At 54.1% G+C, this 22,663-nt stretch overlaps 2 protein-coding genes across 2 annotated transcripts in view; both read left to right on the top strand.

The window, feature by feature from the left end:
- The window catches only part of LOC140404529 (uncharacterized), a 30,036-nt gene extending 17,355 nt beyond the window's left edge, over positions 1-12,681 (top strand). Inside the window, exons 4-7 of the mRNA XM_072493134.1 lie at positions 538-604; positions 821-966; positions 6,791-6,904; positions 11,135-12,681. Coding sequence (XP_072349235.1) covers positions 873-966; positions 6,791-6,904; positions 11,135-11,871 — 945 coding nt within the window. The 5' untranslated portion in view covers positions 538-604; positions 821-872 and the 3' untranslated portion in view covers positions 11,872-12,681. The remainder of the gene's footprint in view (positions 1-537; positions 605-820; positions 967-6,790; positions 6,905-11,134) is intronic.
- A 7,374-nt stretch (positions 12,682-20,055) lies between these two features.
- The window catches only part of LOC140404591 (zinc finger CW-type PWWP domain protein 1-like), a 17,223-nt gene continuing 14,615 nt past the window's right edge, over positions 20,056-22,663 (top strand). The window contains exon 1 of the mRNA XM_072493192.1: positions 20,056-20,068. Coding sequence (XP_072349293.1) covers positions 20,056-20,068 — 13 coding nt within the window. The remainder of the gene's footprint in view (positions 20,069-22,663) is intronic.

Below are 22,663 nucleotides of genomic sequence, written 5' to 3'. Positions count from 1 at the left end.
TTTGAGACCCCGCTTAACCGCCCTGACGCCGGGTCTAACCGGCTCCCACCATCTGTCGGCTCCGCAAGGGGACTCCAGCAGGGCCCTGATTAGTACTGGCCCACACAGATGTGGACCAGGCGGAACGGCACCCGGGTTGGGGGAGGGGGGTCCTCCCAGGCCATTGGAGGCCCCCTGGGTGGTCAGGGAAAGGACAGAGTGGCACCCTGGCTCTCTGCCGGGCAGCTTGGCACAGCCACCTTGACACTGCCAATGTGCCCAGGTGGCAAGTGGTCTGAGAGAGTCCATTCCCGGAAGGAGGGGGTTGGGGGGGGAGGGGAATGAAGGGTGAGAGGTGAAGGACAGGTATTAAATCCGAGACAGAAGGATAAAATTGCCAGGAGAAGATACTTTGCTCTGAAAGGTAGCTCCAATAAAAATCCAGTGAGATCGTGAATGGATAAATTCGATTGCCTGCTGTTCAAATTCCCGCTTGTTCCCCTTTCGGAATCAAAAATCTCAGAATAATGAAACAGACTTTTATTTCATTAACAACAGAAAACAGCAAGAAGCTGATACACAAAGTGAAGAGCTTACAGGAGTACAGTGAACTGTTGCTTGTCAGGTTAGTGCCCGGGTAACAGATTTCGTGAATGATTCCTTGTCTCTCCGCCCCCAACCCCGCCTGTAACACCATTCCAAGTATTAATTACTCGCGGGAGTAATTGTTGCTTCCCAACAAGATTCCAGAACCTTTACTAGATTAACGATGTGGCCTTCATCTTCCTAAAACGCTGGTTGATTTTACCTGTGCTCAAGTGAAATCTTTCTACCTACACAGTGAGGGCGCCGTGCCGCCAGAGCCCTCAGTAGCCAGAGGCGGTAGTGAGAATATGGAGGCGCAGGGCGTGAGGAAAATAAAGAGCAGATCGAAGGAGAAAAGAGTCAACAAACTGTCCCGGAAAAGTAAAATTCTCACCAATGCAAGTAAGCAACGGGCGGAAGAAAGCCTGTACAACTAATTGATTGTGTGGAGTAGTAGAGACAGGCTACAGCACAGGCAACTTGTATGTGGTAAACCACTGTTGAACCTGTATTAGATATTGTACGGTAGGACCTGTACTGCAGGTTCGCTGGTAGTCCCTGCCTGCTGGCTCCGCCCAGGAGGCGGGGTATAAATATGCGTGGCCTCCAGCTAGCAGCCATTTCGCCAGCTGCTGTGGGAGGCCACACATCTGACAGCAATCAAGCCTCAGTTGGATTCAACTATCGTCTTTGTCCAATTGATCGTGCCTCAATGTGCTGGATTGTGTTTTCAAGGCGCAGATGAATGGTTCGATCCACAGAGGTTTTCAGTAAGGGCTGGGCCCATAGTCCTGCACGCTGTCAGTTTTTTCAGAAGGCTGCAAGCGGAGAGTGATGAAGATTTGTGACACAGAAGGAGTCATAATAATAATCTTTATCAGTGTCACAGGTAGGCTTACATTAACACTGCAGTGAAGTTACTGTGAAAAGCCCCTCGTCGCCACATTCCGCCGCCTGTTCGGGTGCACGGAGGGAGAATTCAGAATGCCCAGTTCACCCGACAGCACGCCTTTTGGGACTTGTGGGAGGAAACCGGAGCCCCCGGAGGAAACCCACGCAGACACGGGGGAGAACGTGCAGACTCCGCACAGACAGTGACCCGAGCTGGGGATCGAACCCGGGTCCCCGGCGCCGTGAAGCAACAGTGCTAACCACTGCTACCATGCCGCCAAGTCCATTGTGTCCACGCTGGCTTTTTGGTCAGAGGAATACAAAACCCGTGCCAGTGCTGTGCGCTCACTGTGGGATTCTGCATTATCTTCTCTAAGGGACGGGATTTTTAATAATAATAACAGTAATAGTCTTTATTAGTGTCACAAGTAGGTTTACATTAACACTGCAATGAAGTTACCACCTGAAGTCGACGGACCTTTCGCTGGTCTGTCAGATCTTCCGGCCTGCCCGTAATAATTCCCACAGTGGGACGGCACTGCAATATTGCGGGCTAAATCTTTAATGAAATGAAATTAAAATCGCTTATTGTCACAAGTAGGCTTCAAATGAAGTTACTGTGAAAAGCCCCTAGTCGCCACATTCCGGCGCCTGTTTGGGGAGGCTGTTGCGGGAATTGAACCGTGCTGCTGTCCTGCCTCGGTCTGCTTTCAAAGCCAGCGATTTAGCTGTGTGCTAAACCAGCCCCTACCCACTTTTCCGGCTACATTTAAAAAAAAAATTTAGAGTAACCAATTCATTTTTCCAATTAAGGGGCAATTTAGCGTGGCCAATCCACCTACCCTGCACATCTTTGGGTTGTGTGGGCGAAACCCACGCAAACACGGGGAGAATGTGCAAACTCCACACGGACAGTGACCCAGAGCCGGGATCGAACCTGGGACCTCGGCGCCGCGAGGCTGCAGTGCTAACCACTGCGCAACCGTGCTGCCCCCCCCGGGCCACATTAAAAAAAAATATATATATTTTATGCAAATTTTTTGGCCAAACAAAACAATGCAAAGGTTTTCCTTTTTACAACAGTAAAACACAATCTCGCCGGTTGTAACATTCCAAACTGGATCTTCTTTTTGTGAAGCACCGCCTTAGCCCGATTAAAACTTGCCCTCCTTCTCGCTACCTCCGCATGCCAATCCTGGTATACGCGGATCACCGCGTTCTCCCACCTACAGCTCCGAGTTTTCTTCGCCCATCTGAGGACCGTCTCTCTGTCATTATAGCGGAGAAACCTCACCACTATAGCTCGAGGTATTTTTCCAGCCCTTGGTCTTCGCGCCAAAACTCGATAGGCTCCCTCCACCTCCAAAGGGCCCGTCGTGGCCTCCGATCCCATTAGCGAGTGAAGCATCGTGCTCACATATGTCCCGACGTCCGCCCCTTCTGCGCCTTCGGGAAGACCCAGAACCCTTAAATTCTTCCTCCTCGAATTATTCTCAAGTACTTCCAGCCTTTCCACACACCTTTTGTGCTGTGCCTCGTGCGTCTCTGTCTTCACCACCAGGCCCTGTATTTCGTCTTTATTTTCAGCAGCCTTTGCCTTCACGACCCGAAGCTCCCGCTCCTGGGTCCTCTGCTCCTCCTTTAGCCCTTCAATCGCCTGTAATATCGGGGCCAACAGCTCCTTCTTCAATTCCTTTTTCAGCTCTTCCACACAGCGCCGCAGGAACTCTTGTTGGTCTGGGCCCCATAACAAACGGCCACCTTCCGACGCCATCTTGCTTTGAGCTTGCCTTCCTTGCTGCTGCTCCAGAGGATCCACCGCAATCCGGCCGCTATCCTCTCCCTTATCCATGCGTGTCCGGGGGGATTCCCTTCTAGTTTACCGCACAGTGTTTTTGGCCGTTTAAATTGCCGTTGGGGCTCCTATTAAGAGCCCAAAAGTCCGTTCCACCGGGAGCTGCCGAAACGTGCGACTTAGCTGGTCATCGCCGCACCCGGAAGTCTCCCGGCCACATTTTTAAAGGGTTCGTTCATGGGGTGTGGGCGGCACTAGCAGGTCCAGCCTTTGTTGCCCATCCCTCGTTTATCTTGAACCGAGTGGCTTGCTGGACTATTTCAGAGGGGCAGTTAAAAGTCGGTCACTTTGCCGTGGGTCTGGACACTTGTATAGGCCGGACCCGGCGGCAAGTTTCCTTCCCGAAAGTGCGCGCGCGAACCAGATGGATTTTTACAGCAATCGACAGTCGTCACCATTACTGGGACCATGGGCGGGATTCTCTGGCCCCGTTCCCCCGGCAAATTGTCAGCATCTCTCGCCCGCGGCATTCCTGCGGCGGGCGGGGCAGAAGATTCCAGGCCTCTTGCTTTATATTCCAGATTTATTTATTGAATTCAAATTCCACCAGCTGCCGTGGTGGGATTTGAAACCTTACCTTCACAGCGTTGGCCTGGGTCTTTGGATCACTCATCCGGTGACATTACTACCGTGCGGCACAGCAGCACAGTGGTTAGCACTGTTGCATCACAGCGCCATGGACCTGGATTCGATTCCCAGCTTGGGTCACTGCCTGTGCAGAGTCTGCACGTTCTCCCTGTGTCTGCGTGGGTTTCCTTCGGGTGCTCCGCTTTCCTCCCACAAGTCCCGAAAGACGTGCTTGTTAGGTGAATTGGACATTCTGAATTCTCCCTCTGTGTACCCGGACAGGCGCCGGAATGTGGCGACTAGGGGGTTGCCATAGTAACTTCACGGCAGTGTTAATGTAAGCCTACTTGTGACAATAATAAAGATGATCATTATCAAGACAACCCCTGGGGTAGGGCACCACGTCGGCACAGTGGTTAGCACTGCTGCCTCACGGCGCTGAGGTCCCAGGTTCAATCCCAGCTCTGGGTCACTGTCCGTGTGGGGTTTGCACATTCTCCCCATGGTCTGCGTGGGTTTCCTCCGGACGCTCCAGTTTCCTTCCACAAAGTCCCGAAAGACGTGCTTGTTAGGTGAATTGGACATTCTGAATTCTCCCTCCGTGTGCCCGAACAGGCATCGGAGTGTGGCGACTAGGGGGTTTCCACAGTAACCTCATTGCAGCGTTAATGTGAGCCTACTTGTGACAATAATAAAGATTAAAGAAAAGATTACATTATCTCCCCAAAGGAGATCCTGAGGATTTCACTCTCTGTGCAGAAATAAAATAGTCTCTAATCTCCCTCCTCGTTCCTTAGTGACAATTTTAAATTGACAGTCACACGCCACTGACTCCCCAGCCGGGGGAAACAGTTTATCCCATTTCACGCTTGTGATATTTCCTGGTCACCAGAAAGGTAAATAACAACTGTGATGTGCGATCAATTACTCTCAAGACAAAGTGATTCATAACTGAAGGCTTTAATCTGCTAGAACTCTTCCCCAGCAGCTTCGGGACAGAAAGTGAAGGCTGCTGGGACGGCACAGGTTCTTATACCCCGCCTCTCAGGGCGGAGCTATGTACAACAGCCAATGGTAGACTCCTGGGTCTAACCAATGGTCATCCACCTCTCAGGTACCGCAATACCTGGTACTACCACAAACTGCAACGTTGAACTACATATACCTACAATGCAGGGGCTTGCAGCAAGTCAGCTTTCAGGATCAAACTGATACTCGCGCTTGCTAGGGTGACCCCCCCCCCCCCGCACCTTGGTCCCCTGGTTGGTTTCCCGGGCCACGTGATCCTCTCGGCCGATCGCTCCTAAAGGGGACAAACATCACACCCCTCCCTTTCTGTAAATTCTCTTATAAATGCATAATAAGTCAGTTTCTTAATCCCCAATAATTAGAACCTCAAAACAAAGCTGTTGGACTTTAACCTGGTGTTGTAAGACTTCTTACTGTGCCCACTAATTAGAACATTGAACAAGTGCAATCTGCCCATCATAAATTGAATCGTTCGGGCGGTTTCCGATTTCTAGTGGAGCGGCGTAACTCCCCTGTCGGGGGTGCCTCCGCTGGGGCGCTTTCGGCAGAAACCGCTGTACCCAGCATCTCCTCGGGTACCAGTGACTCCGATTCATCCGTTTCCACGGGGACGACAGGCTCGCCTGTCACCGGCCGGCTCTGCACTTTAGTGCTTGGGATAGTCAACAACGGTTCCCCGCTGGCGGCAGGCATGGTTTCAGGCGACAGTACTGGCAGCTGGGTCTACAAATCCCGTGAACAACGAAGAAAGACCCTGGAGCCCCACTGCCACGGCTTTAGAACATAGAACATTACAGCGCAGTACAGGCCCTCGATGTTGCGCCAACCTGTGAAATCACTCTAAAGCCCATCTACACTATTCCCTTATCGTCCATATGTCTATCCAATGACCATTTGAATGCCCTTAGTGTTGGCGAGTCCACTACTGTTGCAGGCAGGGCATTCCACGCCCTTACTATCTGAATAAAGAACCTACCTCTGACATCTGTCCTATATCTATCACCCCTCAATTTGAAGCTATGTCCCCTCGTGCTAGACATCACCATCCGAGGAAAAAGGCTCTCACTGTCCACCCTATCCAATCCTCTGTGCCCAGTGGAGTGCGGGATGTGACAACGGGGCGACCGATCAGAAGTGATCCCCCCCGCCCTCCCACCCCAGCCCACAGAAAGAGTTTTTTTTTCTGTGCCGTGGATTGAAACGTGCAAGTGTATGGATAACCTATAAGGTTCTAACAGGACGGGGCAGGGTTGATGCAGGAAGGATGTTCCCGATGGTGGGGGGCTGTCCAGAACCAGGGGTCACAGTCTGAGGATACGGGGTAGACCATTCAGAACAGAGATGGGGAGAAATTTCTTCACCCAGAGAGCGGTCGGCCTGTGAAATTCGTTACCACGGGAAGCAGTTGAGGCCAAACATTGCGTGTTCTCGAGAAGCGGGTAGATACAACACTTGGGGCTGAGGCACGATCAATTTGGCTGGAGACAAAGTTGCATCCAAACTGAGGCTTTATTAATATCTGATGTGTGGCCTCCCGCAGCAGCTGACAAAATGGCTGCGAGCTGGAGGCCACGCATATTTATAACCCGGCTCCTGGGCGGAGCTGGCATGCAGGGGCCCAGGTGAACCTGTAGTGCAGGTTCTACCGTACAACCCTTAATGTAAGAACACAGTGGTTTACCACAGGGGCTAAGAGGGTTCATAGGATACGGGGGGAAGGCGGGATTGGGCTATTGAGTTGGATGATCGTAATGAACGGTGGAGCGGGCTCGAAGGGCCGAATGACCTGCCCCTGCTCCTATTTATTTCCATGTTTCTTTCTAATCGTCAGCGGGATCTCTGGGCAGTAATTGTTTTTTTTTTTAATAACCCTTTCGTCGTCAGATGAGACAAGTGAAGCAAGCAGGGAAGGGAGAAAACACAAGCGTAAAGGCCAGCCAAAGAAAATTGTCCAGGACTACACCAAATTCATTGACGAGGAGGAGGAAACCGCATTAGGTAAGCCCGCCTGAGGGATGTATACACCTTGAGGGCCTTGTTGGACGTTGTCCGATGTGCAGAGCGTTGGCGGCCTGCCTAAATGTTTGGCGAGGATTGGCTTGTGGGCCGTGCTGACGCGGCGTTCGGTGTCCGCAGGCGGACGTGGTCTGGACCTGCAAGTGGCTGATATCCTATCTTGATAGTTCTCAGGCTGCTAGTGCATTTAACGTTGTGTATCTGTCTCTCTCTCTCTCTCTCCCCCAGCTGCCGCCGCTCTTAGCAAAGTTATCGGCTCCTGCCAGCAAGAGTTGACCATTACAGGGGCTGGTTTAGCACACTGGGCTAAATCGCTGGCTTTTAAAGCAGGCCAGCAGCACGGTTCAATTCCCGTACCAGCCCCCCCCCCCCCCCCCCCCGAACAGGCGCCGGAATGTGGCGACTGGGGGCTTTTCACAGTGACTCCATTTGAAGCCTACTTGTGACAATAAGCGACTTTCATTTCAGCCCGTCGAGCGGTTCGGTCAGATTGTGGCCAATCTGTATCTCTGTCTCAAACCTTTACAAGCCCACTTCTGCAGAGGCCACGCCCTGGGGTTGGAAGTTGAAGCTCATGGCACAAGCTAATCAGCATCCTAGAAACTGTACAAGAGGCGGCGCTGTTTGCCATTCTGCACGCTGCTTTACGCAAAGGACTTGCGCAGGCCTGTTTAATTTGAAACTGTGGCCATTTGCAGAACACCTTGCGTGATGCTTATTTTTAATAAAGTAGACAACCGCCTGTAATGTTGCCGGTGGGTAGCCTGGGAGCTTTGCGCGCTGCCGAGAACGTTCAGCCTCCGTGGAGGCAGCTGTCCAGCTTGATTTCGTGGGGAAGTGCTCTCAAAGTCGTCGTCCCCCCGCCCTGTGCATGGCCTTTGTGGAACCATGGAATTCCCCGCAGTGCAGGAGGAGGCCATTCGGCCCGTCGAGTCTGCACCGACCCTCCGAAAGAGCACCCCACCCAGGCTCACTTGCCCCGGCCCATCCCCATAACCCTCCTACCTAACCCGCACATCTTCGGACTCCGGGGGGGGGGGGGAAACCGGAGCACCCGGAGGAAACCCACGCGGACACGGGTTGAGAACGCGCAAACCCCACGCAGCCAGTCATCCGAGGGCGGGATTGAACCCGGGTCCCTAGCGCCTAGCGACGCAACGGTGCCCGTCACTCCGAAGAAAGGAATACAAACGTTTCTCGTGTATTAAAATGAAGTGGGCAAGTGCTCCAGATGGGGGAATTCTCAGGTTAATATCACAGGTAACTGTTCAAAAGGAAGTTTCTCAAAGAAGGAACTTCTTGCCCCCCCCCCCCTCCCCGGGACACACACACGCACTCAGGGAGAGGCTCGGTTATTAAGGACAGAATAAATCGGCAGGAGATTACAGACTGCCTTTCTCTCTTCTGTTGCTCGTTTTAGCCTTAGTTTAATTGCTCTTGTTCTATCATCTTTGCTCTTGAGTCGCCAGGTATCTTTCTGATACCGCCACGTGGATCAAGTTCAAGTAATGATCAATAATCCAACACACCGCTTAGTAAGAGTTAAATCAACGCACATTTATTATATACAGTAATCAATACTTATACATTAATTCTACTTCTAAGCTACTTCCTACAACTAACAGGCCAATACTTAACTTTGGGAATGGCCCACCAGGTCAGGGAAACGAATGGTCTTTCGTATGGGTTCTGAGCCTGCGGGATTCAAAGCGGGTACAGGTCGATAGCCAGGAGCACCTATCTTGTAGCGAGCGTTGGAGTAGGACTTACGATTCTAGCGGCTGTTGTAGAAGGTCAGCAGAAGGGTCTCGAAGGGTGCGGCGAGGAGAAGAAGAGTCGATTTGAACTTGGCCCCTATTCTTATAGTCCCCAGGGGCTTCCCGCCTTTCGGGGCGGACCCTGTACCTGGTTCCAAGTGATTGGACTTTGTCCCAATCACTTGGTTCGATATTCTCCAATGCTGGAGCGATTCCTTGATCGATGGGCGGTTTTGGGGTGGTCGTTCACCTCTCTTTTGTGTAGGCTCCTGCTGGCGCCGAAAAGTCTGGGTTGGCTTTGTGTGTCTAATTTGTTGCACATTGTTCCCGGGGATTGCTAATTTATATTCAGATGGTTGGTGTGTTATGTTGATGGCTGCAGGTATCGATTCTGTCTGGCCTCCCCAGAGGCGAATACACAGTTTTGCCTGCAGCTGCCTGTTTGAGTCCTGTTGGCTGATTTTTCCTATCAGCCTCTTCCGTTTGCCATTTTAAATCGGGGTTTGGCCATTCTAATCGGGAGTTAGCCATTTTAACTGGCTACACTTCTTACAACTCAGAAAGAAAATATTGTTCAGTTGTGACTCGCTGCTTAATTTTAGTTAAACAGCCCAGCAGTAACGCGTACTTTGCCTATGTGATAAGGAATGATATTTTGTGGCCTGACAGAGGCTCATAGGGCTGGATTCTCCTAATTCTGCGGCTGTGTCCCCTCGCCGGCGTGGGAACGGTGGGAAAACTGGCGCAAAAAGGCCACCGATTCCCCGTTTTGCTGGGGGCCAGCAGGGAGGCAGCGTAGAGCACCCGGCCGCGCTGTGCTTCATGGCGGAGGCCGCTCGCGGACCCGACCCGTGAAATAGTTCCCCCCCCCCCCCCACTTCGGCCGGCTCGCGCGCCCCGGGCCGCCCCAACGCAGTGCTTCCAGCCCCGAATATGTCCCACCCCCTGCCCGCGGATCGGCCCTGTCCCCGACTGTGGCGGTGCTGGGCTGAGTTCGCAGCCGCCACGCCGAGTTCCCGACGGATGAGAACACACGGGTCCCGCGCCGTCGGGAACTCGGCCGGTCGGGGGCCGAGCATCAGGGGGGCGGGGGGGGGGGCCTCAGGCATTGGCTTTGTGGGCAGCACGGTAGCATTGTGGACAGCACAATTGCTTCACAGCTCCAGGGTCCCAGGTTCGATTCCGGTTTGGGTCACTGTCTGTGCGGAGTCTGCACGTCCTCCCCGTGTGTGCGTGGGTTTCCTCCGGGTGCTCCAGTTTCCTCCCACAGTCCAAAGATGGGCGGGTTAGGTGGATTGGCCGTGATAAATTACCCTTAGTGTCCAAAATTGCCCGTAGTGTTGGGTGGGGTTGCTGGGTTGTGGGGATAGGGTGGAGGTGTTGACATTGGGTAGGGTGCTCTTTCCAAGAACCGGTGCAGACTCGATGGGCCGAATGGCCTCCTTCTGCACTGTAAATTCTATGATTACGGCGTTTGGAGGGGCGGCGCACCGCGAAAGCACCGCCGCCCCCCGATTTCGGCGGGAATTTGGATTCTCCGGCCATTTGCCGAATGCGATTTAACTATTCATTCGTCGACGGGATGACTGGCGAGGCCCAGCATTTATTGCCCATCCCCAATTGCGCTTGATGTCAGGCTTCTAATCAGGGAGAAGATTTGTTTTGTTGTTTCCCCTCTGTGTTCAGCTTTTTTAAGAATATTGTCGAGATGTGGCTTGCTCGCGTCTCTCGATCTCAACTCCGGGAGGCTTGGGACAGTAACATTTAGTACCAGGCTTCTCCTCGTGCCCTTCGGGGAATAGCTCGGGAAGGTGGGCTTGCCCTGTTCAGGGTGGGGAAAGGACATCTTAAAGAGGCCTACTGAACGGGTAAATTGTTCATAGTGGCAAAGGAGTCTAAATACCGGGTCAGGCAAGTTCCAAACCCAGGAGGCTAGGAGCAAGAAAGGAAGTTAAATAAAACTTTTCTTTCCGCCAAGAGTGGTGATAGCTTAATAGGCCGGCCCGTGACCCACTCCTTGTTTTGCTGCGCTGCGTGGTAAAATCCAAATGCGGGCAAGTGGGACTAGCTTAGTGATAGAAACCGGGAGGCATGGACAAGCTGGGCCGAAGGGCCTGCTTCCATGCTGTAAACATCTATGACCTATTTAATTGTGGGAACTTTTTGAAGAGGGGGGGGGGGGGTTCGATGGAATGGGCTAATGGGACATTAAAATATCTAACGTAGTAGATATTTTATTGAAAATATAAACATTGTTCAACTGGATAATTCTCAACAGTCCTCAGGGCAGCAAAATCAATTTAGATGCATTAGTACCCCGCCCTTCTCTCACTCTCATTACTGAGCCATGAAGTTAGTTGGTTAATTGCGTAGGACCACAGTGGGGAAGCGGGGGGAGGGAGGGGTCAAAAATTCATGTCTGATATTGTAATATCTCCATGGTTCTCATCCTCAGAATTCAGCAACCGGCCCAGCCCCCCCTTCATCGCCACATCCAGGTCAGACACCACCAGAGGGAGCGGGTCTATGGAGCCTTCACGTGGGGATAGTAGCCACGATATGCCAGCTAGCAACTCCGATCCCTGGGCCACCCCAGCGGCTGTGAGAGACTACCTGCCAAAGGAGGAGGAGGAGGAGGAGAGTGTCCGGGATGGTCCTGTCCAAAGTGCTTCCAGGAGTCTTTCTAGGGGTGGCAGGGTGGTAGGCCAGTGCAGAAATGCTGGGTTTGGGTGCCAGCAGCCGGAGGGAGAGGGCGAGGAGATCCTTGCTTCCAAATTCTTGGAACTGCAGCAGGAAGGGTTCCACATGCTGCACCGGGATCTGTCACAGCTGCGGGAAACCTTGGGAGAAGGGATAAACAGTTTTTCCCGGAAATTAGGCAAGAGGCTAGTCAGGCTGTCCAGCCAGATGTCAGCTTTGGTGCAGCTCCTGCACGGTGTCAATGCTGCCCTGGCGCCCAGTCCCCCCGTGCAAATCTCGATCGCCTGTCAGACCACCTGTACGGAGGCCCAAGACCCTTCCGCGTTGATGTCTCCCCTCGCCTCCGGCACACAGCAAGCCGCGCCGGAGGCCACCCACGGCAGGGTGCCGCCCGCCACCCCTTCGCTGTCCGCCACGCTCAGGAAACGCCGGTCATCCATGACAACGAGGAGCGTTGAAACGCCCTCAAAGATAGACAGAGCGGGCATATAAGAACCGACAAACGAGGTGCGGGGTGCGGTTCGAAGTCTCAGTGGTCAATGGATTTGCACAGTGTCCCGTTACTTTAGCGGTTGTTTTAGGTAGGCTGATCATTTTGGGAAAGGGGAGTTGTTCCGTTTGGAGAGCTGGTTTGAACGTGGAGGGGGCTGCGTGTTGACATTTTGTTCTGTGATTGAGAAAAGCAAATGCGAAGGGTGCAATTTGATGCCCCCCACCCCCCTCCCCCCCTCCCCCCCCACACACACACCATTCGGTTTCCCAGTCATTCGTTAGTTAACAGAAGTACGTGAGGGGATGGATTACCTTGGGGATGAATTATGTAAAGTTCTGCAACGTGTGTTTACTTCTTGTTTTAAAACGTTCTTGGCACCCGTTTCCCATTGGGTGCCATTTTAAATTCCCGTTTCATTGGGGAAAGGTTGGACCGTGGTGCGGAAACTGCGAACTCGGAAGATGCTCTTAAAAGGGAAGTCGCTCAAAAGCACCGTCCAGTGGGAGAGGTGGGGTGGCGGGAGTTTAGCCATCCACAGTGCACGCGGTTGGCGAGTTCCTGATTGCGCCGGGTCTTACAGGAAGAAATGCAGATTGGGTATCATCTCCGGTGGGAGAATAAAGAGGAGATTAGATCATCCTGGACTGCACACCCCTGTAATTCTGAAGGCCGGTCCCTTGGCGGGCGCCATGAGGCAAGCCATTTGCACATCTCAGCTGGAGGGAGGCAAGAGGGAAACGGAGTGGGGGAGGCTGAACATGAAGGGCAAACGATACCAATTTTTGTGTTTCCAAATGTGAAACAATAAATAGTCCTGCCAATGCAACTCCTTAGTTTGGTGTTATTTTTCTTGTTGCACTACATACAGCGCATGTGTAGGCTTCCTCGGAGTAGAGCGGGACCAAACGAGCATTCCGGTAGAAAATCCCATTTGTCTTAGTGTTCCTGACGTGAGCGACGGAGTGAGTGAAGGGGCGGGGGGGGCATCTTGATTCAGCCTGGATTTAGCCGTGACGGCAAAACCGTCGGCGTTGGCCAGTGTTAACCCCGATGAAACTGACATCGCCAGGCGGAGTCCGCCCTTGCGCAGGGTAATGCGGAAACCAAGAAACCGCCGTCGGTGGTGCTGTGTTTCCCCGGAAGACAGGCAGCCCAGGCTGCCAACGTGCAAACCAGCGGAATTGCCGAGAACCTCCGCTCGTACATTGCTCGTCTGGCCATGAAAACCCACAGAAAAAAGTTACAAGTTTTTGAATGAGGTGCAATTGGGTTTTTAACAGCTTGCTAACTTCACAATTACTGCTGAACCCAGTCACTGGCCCTGTAAAGCTAACTTTATATATTTGTGCTATGTCAAATTTTTTCTTTAAATTGCATGATGTTTCATTTTTTTATTGTTTGTTTGCCTTTATTTTAGCTTCTATCTCAGTCCACTCATAACCCTTCGTTTTCTATTTGAATATTGAAATTTAGAGCGGAGGATTTTGGGTGCTTTTGACTTCCTGGTTTGCTGTTGGTGAAAACTTCCAGCGGGCTGCCCGCGGACATCGCCGCTCCTACAGGTCCGAGGGGGGGGGGGGGTCCTCTCGACTTGGTGTCGGGTTTAAACTGCCGCTGGGAAAGGTGGAAAGCCAGGCCGCCAAGGAGATGGCCGGACTTTCCTGGGCAGCTGATGCACGATCAATGACCACTAAAGCGAGGTTGTAGTCCAACTGAAGGCTTTAATAAGATAGATGTTTCCCCCAGCAGCTTAGGTACAGAATGAAGGCTGCTGGGGCGGCACGGGCTATTATACCCCGCCTTGCAGGGCGGAGCTACCATACAGCTTGACCAATAGGAAACATACAGGGCGCGATTCTCCACTCTCACACCGGTTGGGGGAATCGCCTGGGCCGCCAAAATTTCCAGGGACGCCGGTCCGACGTCCTCCCGCGATTCTCCCAAGCGGCGGGAACGGCCCGGTCGAGTTTCGCAGGCCGGAGAATCGCCGGAGACACCGAAAATGGCGATTCTCCGGCACCCCCGCTATTCTCAGGCCTGGATGGGCCGAGCGGCCAGGCCAAAACGGCGGGTTTCCCCCCGGCGCCATCCACACCTGGTCGCTGCAGTCGTGGGCGGTGCGTGAACGCTGGGGGGGCGGCCTGTGGGGGGGATCCTGCACCGGGCTTCACCTGGAATGTGGGGTGGCCCGCGATCGGTGCCCACCGATCGTCGGGCCGTCCTCTCTGACTGAAGGAGGACCTCCTTCCTTCTGCGGCCCCGCAAGATCCGTCCCCCATCTTCTTGCGGGGTGGACTTAGAGAGGACGGTAACCACGCATGCGCGGGTTGGCGCCGGCCAACCCGCGCATACGCGGATGACGTCCGTTATGCGGCGCCGGCCGCGTCATCTATGCGGCGCCGCTTTTACGCGGGCGACAAGGCCTGCCGCGTGTAGATGACGTGGGCCCGATACTGGCCCATTGTCAGGGCCTGAATCGGTCGGGACCAGGGCCGTTCCGCGCCGTCGTGAACCTCGACGGCGTTCATGACGGCGCGGCCACTTCGGCGTGGGAGTGGAGAATCCCGCCCAGAATATCTACCAAATCCAGCATTACAGGTACCGTAATACCTCTACACAGACTACCACATTCACCCCCTGTTAAAAAAGAGTCCGGCGGGGGTGGTGGCCTGATATTACAACATGGTAACGTGGCAGAAATTATAGTTACGGAGGTACCGTAATACCTCCGTACAGCATTTTGTAACTATTTACAATTCTATTTACTATTTACAATTTATGATTCATAATTAACGATACACTTTAAAATGAAGCAATCAGTCGATCGGGGGCCTTGGTAGTCTTCTGTAAGCCTGGTAGGCCTCGATCTCTGGCAGCTTCGACACCCCTAGACGGCGCTGGTGGGGGAAAACGGTTGACTTGGGAAGGGAGCGTCTGCGGGGCGCGTCAGTGGGTGGGCGGGCCAAGACGGGGCCGGCGGAAGGACCGATCCTCCTGTAAGGTGCACTGGTGGCTGGGACTGGTGGCTGGGGTGTGCGTGGGGCTCCAGCGGGCGCCAGGTCTCGTAGGGAGCCCACGTAGGCGTACTGGGGGTTAGCGTGAAGAAGATGGACCCTCTCGACCAACGGGTCCGACTTGTGCGCCTGCACGTGTTTTCGGAGCAGGATGGGTCCGGGAGCTGCCAGCCAGGTCGGGAGCGAGGTCCCAGAGGAGGACTTCCTGGGGAAAGCAAGGATGCGTTCGTGAGGTGTTTGGTTGGTTGTGGTACACAGTAGTGACCGGATGGAGTGGAGGGCATCCGGGAGGACTTCCTGCCAGCGGGAGACTGGGAGATTCCTGGACCGTAGGGTCAGTAGGACGGTCTTCCAGACCGTTCCGTTCTCCCTCTCTACCTGTCCGTTACCCCGGGGGTTGTAACTGGTCGTCCTGCTCGAGGCGATGCCCTTGCTGAGCAGGAATTGACACAGTTCGTCACTCATAAAGGAGGACCCCCTATCACTATGTATGTAAGCGGGGAACCCGAACAGTGCATAGATGCTATGGAGGGCCTTGATGACGGTGGTTGCGGTCATGTCAGGGCAGGGTATGGCGAATGGGAACCAGGAGTACTCGTCAATCACGTTCAGGAAGTACGTGTTGCGGTCGGTGGAGGGGAGGGGGCCTTTGAAGTCCATGCTGAGGCGTTCCAAGGGACAGGAAGCCTTTATCAGGTGCGCTTTCTCTGGCCGGTAGAAGTGCGGTTTGCACTCCGCGCAGATTCGGCAGTCCCTGGTGGCTGTCCTGACCTCCTCGATTGAGTAGGGCAGGTTGTGGGTCTTGATAAAGTGGAAAAAGCGAGTGACCCCCGGGTGGCAGAGGTCCTCGTGGAGGGCTCGGAGGCGGTCCACTTGTGCGTTGGCACATGTGCCGCGGGGCAGGGCATCAGGAGACTCGTTTAGCTTCCCGGGATAATACAAGATCTCGTAGTTGTAGGTGGAGAGTTCGATCCTCCACCGCAAGATCTTATCGTTTTTTATCTTGCCCCGCTGTGCATTATCAAACATGAAAGCAACCGACCGTTGGTCAGTGAGGAGAGTGAATCTCCTGCCGGCCAGGTAATGCCTCCAATGTCGCACAGCTTCTACTATGGCCTGGGCCTCCTTTTCGACTGAGGAGTGGCGGATTTCGGAAGCGTGGAGGGTACGTGAGAAGAAGGCCACGGGTCTGCCCGCTTGGTTGAGTGTGGCCGCCAGAGCTACGACAGACGCGTCGCTCTCGACCTGGAAGGGAAGGGACTCGTCGCTGGCGTGCATCGTGGCCTTTGCAAAGTCTGCTTTGATGCGGCTGAAGGCCTGGTGGCCTTTTATCGATGGGAAAAGCTGTGGATTGGATCAGGGTCGGGCCTTGTCCGCATAGTTGGGGACCCACTGGGCATAGTAAGAGAAAAACCCTAGGCAGCGCTTCAGGGCCTTGGAGCAGTGAGGGAGGGGGAACGCCATAAGTGGGCGCATGCGTTCAGGGTCGGGCCCTATAACTCCATTTCGCACTACGTAGCCGAGGATGGCTAGGCGGTCGGTGCTAAACATGCATTTATCCTTCCTGTATGTAAGGTTAAGGATCTTTGCGGTCTGGAGGAATTTTCGGAGGTTGGTGTCGTGGTCCTGCTGGTCGTGGCCGCAGATGATGACATTATCGAGATACGGGAATGTTGCCTGTAAACCGTACCGGTCAACCATTCGGTCCATCTCGCGCTGGAAGACCGAGACCCCGTTGGTGACACCGAAGGGAACCCTTAAGAAGTGATAGAGCCGCCCGTCTGCCTCGAAGGCAGTGTATTTGCGGTCACTAGTGCGGATGGGGAGCTGGTGGTAGGCGGACTTAAGATCCACCGTGGAGAAGACCTTGTAATGCACGATCCTGTTTACCAGGTCGGATATGCGGGGGAGAGGGTACGCGTCCAGCTGCGTAAACCTGTTGATGGTCTGACTGTAGTCGATGACCATCCAATGCTTCTCCCCGGTTTTTACCACCACTACTTGAGCTCTCCAGGGACTGTTGCTAGCTTCAATGACCCCTTCCCTCAATAGCCTTTGGACCTCTGACCTAATAAAGATCCGTTCCTGAGCACTGTACTGGTTGCGACGGGTTTGCAATCCGGGGTGAGGTTCGCAAACAGGGAAGGCGGATCGACCTCTAGGGTCACGAGGCCGCAGACTGTGAGGTGGGTATAGGGCCGCCGACTTTGAAAGTTAGACTTTGGAGATTACACTGGAAGTCTAAACCTAGGAGTGTGGCCGCACAGAGGTGAGAAAGGACATAGAGCCGGTAATTTTTAAACTCCCTTCCCTGGACTGTGAGGTTTGCTACACAAAACCCTCTCTACTGAGTGGGAACCGGAGGCCAGGGAGATTTTTTGATTAACGGGGTGGACGAGGACCATGTCGGGGTGTATGAAGCTCTCCATGCTCCCAGAGTCGATTAAGCAGAGCCCGTTGATTAGTACAGTTGTTGCAGCAGTTGAGAGTGTTCGAGGCCGGGACTGATCCAGGGTCACCGAGGCTAATCTCAGCAGTTGAGTGTTCTCTTCGGGCGGTGTGCGGTCAGCCGAGCTGGGGTCCTGGGAGTCCATCCAAGATGGCGGCTCCCATTGGTCGCACATGGCTGGGGTTGCACATAATGGCGGCGCCCGTCCATCGAACGTGGCGTCCGCGGGACAAGATGGCGGTGCCCGGGGGCCACACGTGGCCCTGGAGTAGGAAGATGGCGGCGCCCGCTGGCCGCACGGGGACTGTGGAGAGGATTGTGGTGGTGGTCCGTATTCGCCGCCGGAGACTTCGGCGACCGCACGGGCCTGGCATACCACCACGAAGTAGCCCTTTTTACCGCATCCCTTGCAGGTGGATGCACGGGCCGGGCAGCGCTGGCGGGGGTGCTTGGCCTGCACGCAAAAGTAGCAGCGGGGCCCCCCAGGGTTGCCAGGCCGCTTTGCAGCACAAGCTTGTGGGGGGATGGGGGATGTCTCTGGGTCGGCTGCGGAGGGGTTCTACGCTGCCCAGGGGGCTTTCTGGAGCCCACATCCAGGGAACCTGCAAGGGCCCGTGCCTCCTTAAGGCCTAGGGTGTCTTTCCAGCAATCGCTGGTGGATTTGGGAGGACAGCATACCTGCCACGAAAGCGTCCCGGATCAAGAGTTCTGTGTGGTCGCTTGCCGAAACTTGCGGCAGCTGCAGTTTCTCCCGAACACCAGGAGCGCACGGTAGAATTCTTCCAGCGATTCCCCAGGGATTTGTTGCCTCGTTGCTAGCAGATGTCGGGCGTAGACCTGGTTTATCGGGCGAATATAATGTCCTTTTAGCAGCCCTATTGCTGCATCAAAGTCTTCCGCGTCCTCGATGAGGGTGTAAATTTCCGGTCTCACCCTCGAGTGCAGGACTTGCATTTTCTGTTCTCCTGTGGGTGTCTTTTCGGCCGTGCCAAGATATCCTTTGAAACACGCCAGCCAGTGCTTGAAGATTGCCGCTGAGTTCGCCGCGTGGGGGCTGAGTTGCAGACACTCCGGCTTGATTCGGAGCTCCACCCTTTTAAATCTAGCTTATTAAATTGATGCACGATCAATGACCACTAAAGCGAGGTTGTAGTCCAACTGAAGGCTTTAATAAGCTAGATGTTTCCCCCAGCAGCTCAGCTGGGGTGGCACGGGCTCTTGTACCCCGACTTGCAGGGCGGAGCTACCATACAGCTTGACCAATAGGAAACATACAATATCTACCAATGGTGTTCCAGCATTACCAGGTACCGTAATACCTCTACACAGACTACCACAGCAGCTTTCTTCAAGGCACCGCCAACCCCAAAATCGGGGTCATTCGCGATGTATGCCTGGGATCACATCTTGCCTTCAGGCCGGAGCTTTTACCCGGGTGTGCGATCGCGCAGTGGCCCGGTACAGTACGCCGCAGGCCTGGTTCTGCAATAAATAACTCGCATGCTCCACTTGAAAAAATATCGAAAGGTCCGGGACACTGGATGAAAAAACGTGCCTGCGTGGCTTGCGCCGACTAAAACTTTCATGGACACGTGCCAGCAGTAGGTAGGTCACACAACGGTTTTGGTATCCAAGCACAGTACAATTATAAGCGCCAAAACTCTCAGTCAGGAGGGTTACTCTCGTTCATTACGTTACAGCAGTTGTGAAACTTTTTCTTTTGCAGACCACCTGCGGACCAAGTGCTTTTGTTGGTCATAGAAGTATGAGAATTTATAGTACAGGAGGCCATTCGACCCATAGAGTTTGCACAGGCCCTCGGAAGGAGCACCCCACTTAAGCCCACACCTCCACCCTATCCCAGTAACCCACCTAACCTTTTTGGATACTGAGGCAATTTAGCACGGCCAAACCACCTAACAAGCACGTCTTTCGGGACTTGTGGGAGGAGACCGGAACACCCGGAGGAAACCCACGCAGTCACGGGGGAGAACGTGCAGACTTTGCACAGACAGTGACCCAAGCCGGGAATCGAACCTGGGACCCTGGCGCTGCGAAGCAACAGTGCTAACCGCTGTGCTACCGTTTATCATCGCAAACAAAAGCTCAGCAGGGTTAATGGGAAGAATGGCGCGGCCTTTGACGAGGCAACCCGTGAGGAGGTGATGTCCGGTTCCAAGCTGAAGGACTTCAGCCTTGGGTCGGGCTCCACGTTCAGCCGGTCCCACGGGCGTGGAAAAATCCGATCACCCGGTTGTATTTTGTTGGGAGCGGCAGCTCGGAGCTGCGTCGACGCGTCCAGGATACCCGGAACATAGGCGGCGCCTAAAGCCCGTCGGACCTATCTCGCCGAGCGCCCGTCAGTGGTAACCCGTCACCGCTGCAACTCCACAAGATACCCCGTTCCCTTTAGGGGCAACCCGGAGGACAACCCCATGGGGGGGGCACGCTTTGAAGCCACTGCCTTACATCGCAGAACACAAATGGGATTGGCTATGACATGGTGCGCCTTTTGAGGGACAAGGGGTGGTGGGTTGTGTTGAAAGGGGGGGAGAAAGCCACCTAAAAGTGGCGTGCAGAAAACGTGCATTCGATTAAAAAGGCGAACGCACCAGTTAGTTCAGACTGGTGAAACAAAACTTCTGAATTATCTGGGCTGGTTACTTCGAGGTTAGTGCATAGGTCTGGAGCAGTAACTCAAATACTGTTGCTGAAGTGTCATGGATCGAAGGAGTAAGCAAGCTGCCATCTTCGGGCTCTGCCACCTGTCACCCATAGAGGAAAACTTAACACGGGGAGTTGAGTTATTAATCATTCCACTGCACACCCTTCCAAGCCAGGTAGTGATCCGCCGGCAGCCTGAAACATAAAAGATCGAAAACTCAAGGAGCAAACAAATGGGAAATGTTGAGCACTCGAGACTTTGCATACCCGCACACGCACGCCCACTCCCGATTACAAACTAATATATTTCACACGAGGGACGTGTGATTCAACATGCGTGCTGTTGACCTACGGAGAGTAACTCGCCTCCTGATCCCCCCACAGCCTGTCCACCATCCACAAGGCTTAAGCCAGGAGTGTGATGGAATACTCTCCACTTGCCTGGATGAGCGCAGCTCCAACAACGCTCAAGAAGCTCGACACCATCCAGGACAAAGCAGCCCCGCTTGATTGCCCCCCCCCCCCCCCCCCCCCCCCCCCCCCCCCCCCCCCCCCCCCCGTCCACAAACATTCACTCCCTCCACCACCGACGCACAGTGGCAGCCGTGTGTACCATCTACAAGATGCACTGCAGCAACTCACCAAGACTCCTTCGACAGCATCTTCCAAACCCATGACCTCTACCATCGAGAAGCACAAGAGCAGCAGATACCTGGGAACCCCACCACCTGGAGGTCCCCCTTCGAGTCACTCACTGCCCCGACTGGGAAATATATCCGGCCGTTCCTTCACCGTGGCTGGGTCAAAATCCTGGAACTCCCTCCCTAACGGCACTGTGGGTTTGCCTACACCTTAAGGGCCGCAGCAGTTCAAGAAGGTGGATCACCACCACCTCAAGAGGGCAATTGGGCTTGGACAATAAATGCTGGCCTAAGCAGCGAAGCCCACACCCCGGAAATGAAAAGAAAATCCCCCCCCTCCGGGGGAAGGCAGCGGTGAACACATCCTTTATGTGCCCGCTCTCGACGCCGCGTGCATCGCAATAAAATAAAAACGGGGGCAGCGTGTGGTGGCTGCTGTGAGCCGTTTCATGCGCGAGGGCATTGGGAGCTGCCCCATGACGTCACCCAGAAAAGTCTGAAAGGACCTGTTAACATAACATAAGATAAGAACTAGGAGCAGGAGTAGGCCATCTGGCCCCTCGAGCCTGCTCCACCATTCAATGAGATCATGGCTGATCTTTTGCGGACTCAGCTCCACTTTCCCGTCCGAACACCATAACCCTTAATCCCTTTATTCTTCAAAAAACTATCTATCTTTATCTTAAAAACAGTTAATGAAGGAGCCTCAACTGCTTCACTGGGCAAGGAATTCCATAGATTCACAACCCTTTGGGTGAAGAAGTTCCTCCTAGGCTCAGTCCTAAATCTATTTCCCCTTATTTTGAGGCTATGCCCCCTAGTCCCTTATTTTGAGGCTATGCCCCCTAGTTCTGCTTTCACCCGCCAGTGGAAACAACCTGCCCGCATCTATCCTATCTATTCCCTTCATAATTTTATATGTTTCTATAAGATCCCCCCCCCCCCCCCCCCCCCGCATCCTTCTAAATTCCAACGAGTACAGTCCCAGTCTACTCAACCTCTCCTCGTAATCCAACCCCCTTCAGCTCTGGGATTAACCTAGTGAATCTCCTCTGCACACTCTCCAGCGCCAGTACGTCCTTTCTTGGGTAAGGAGACCAGAACGCAGGGAGAGGTGGGCGAAGCTCGACACGTCTGAGCTGCTCCCTGAAGGAAAGACACATTTGTGTTTATACAGTGTGGCGGCGCACCTCTCTGAGATACGACAGACCACTTCCATCCACTGAATCACATGTGAAGTGTAATGACCGTGAGGTAGGCGGATGCAGCGGCCAATTTTCACGCGACAATATTCTACCAGCAGCCGGTTTATCCATTTTGTGGTGCTGACCGAGAAAGGGGGTCTTTACCAAAATATCAGGGGGAATCTCCTTGCGTCCCATCAGTGGTTTATTTTAACATCCGTCTGAACCCATGGGGACGGTTAAGGTGGGGGGGGGGGGCGGGATCAAGAGTCTGCTTCTGGCCCCCGTTTAGCGGGGTGCTTTCGACGGCTGCAGCGCTGAGAAGCACTCCGCTATTCAAAAGCACTGTGTTGTTCTTGCCTGGGTGAGGACCGTCCCGTCGAGGCCGCGCTTTAGTCATTTCCTGGCTCGATGAGCTCAGCTCGCCAGTGCAGGAAGGCTAGTCGCGGATGGGCCCGCCATTTTTAAAGGCAGCCCCGATCTTTCGCTCCCCCCCACCCCCTCAGCATCCCCACCACGGCCTCCGGAAGTCCCGCCTCCCCCACTGTACCTAAATTACCTCTTCACGGGATCCTCAGCCCCCCCGCCCGCACCCCAACCTCTTAAGGGCAAGGCACCCTGGGCCCGACCTCTGACACTGGCAACCTTGGTCCCACCCGGGGATGAAGAGGATGGTCGACGCGCTCCCGGAGTCACCGACGACCGAGCCGACGCCTGACTCGCCACCAGCACTGCGGCACTCTCAACGACGGACCAAGGCGCCCGACCGTCTAAATTTGCAACCTTCTCTGAATTTTAATGACAACCTGTCTGTAAATAGTTTTCCACCACTCCCGCTG

Source organism: Scyliorhinus torazame, chromosome 31 (genome assembly GCF_047496885.1).
Source record: "Scyliorhinus torazame isolate Kashiwa2021f chromosome 31, sScyTor2.1, whole genome shotgun sequence".
Classification (NCBI taxonomy): Eukaryota; Metazoa; Chordata; class Chondrichthyes; order Carcharhiniformes; family Scyliorhinidae; genus Scyliorhinus; species Scyliorhinus torazame.
This window is presented reverse-complemented; position numbering and strand designations above follow the sequence as displayed.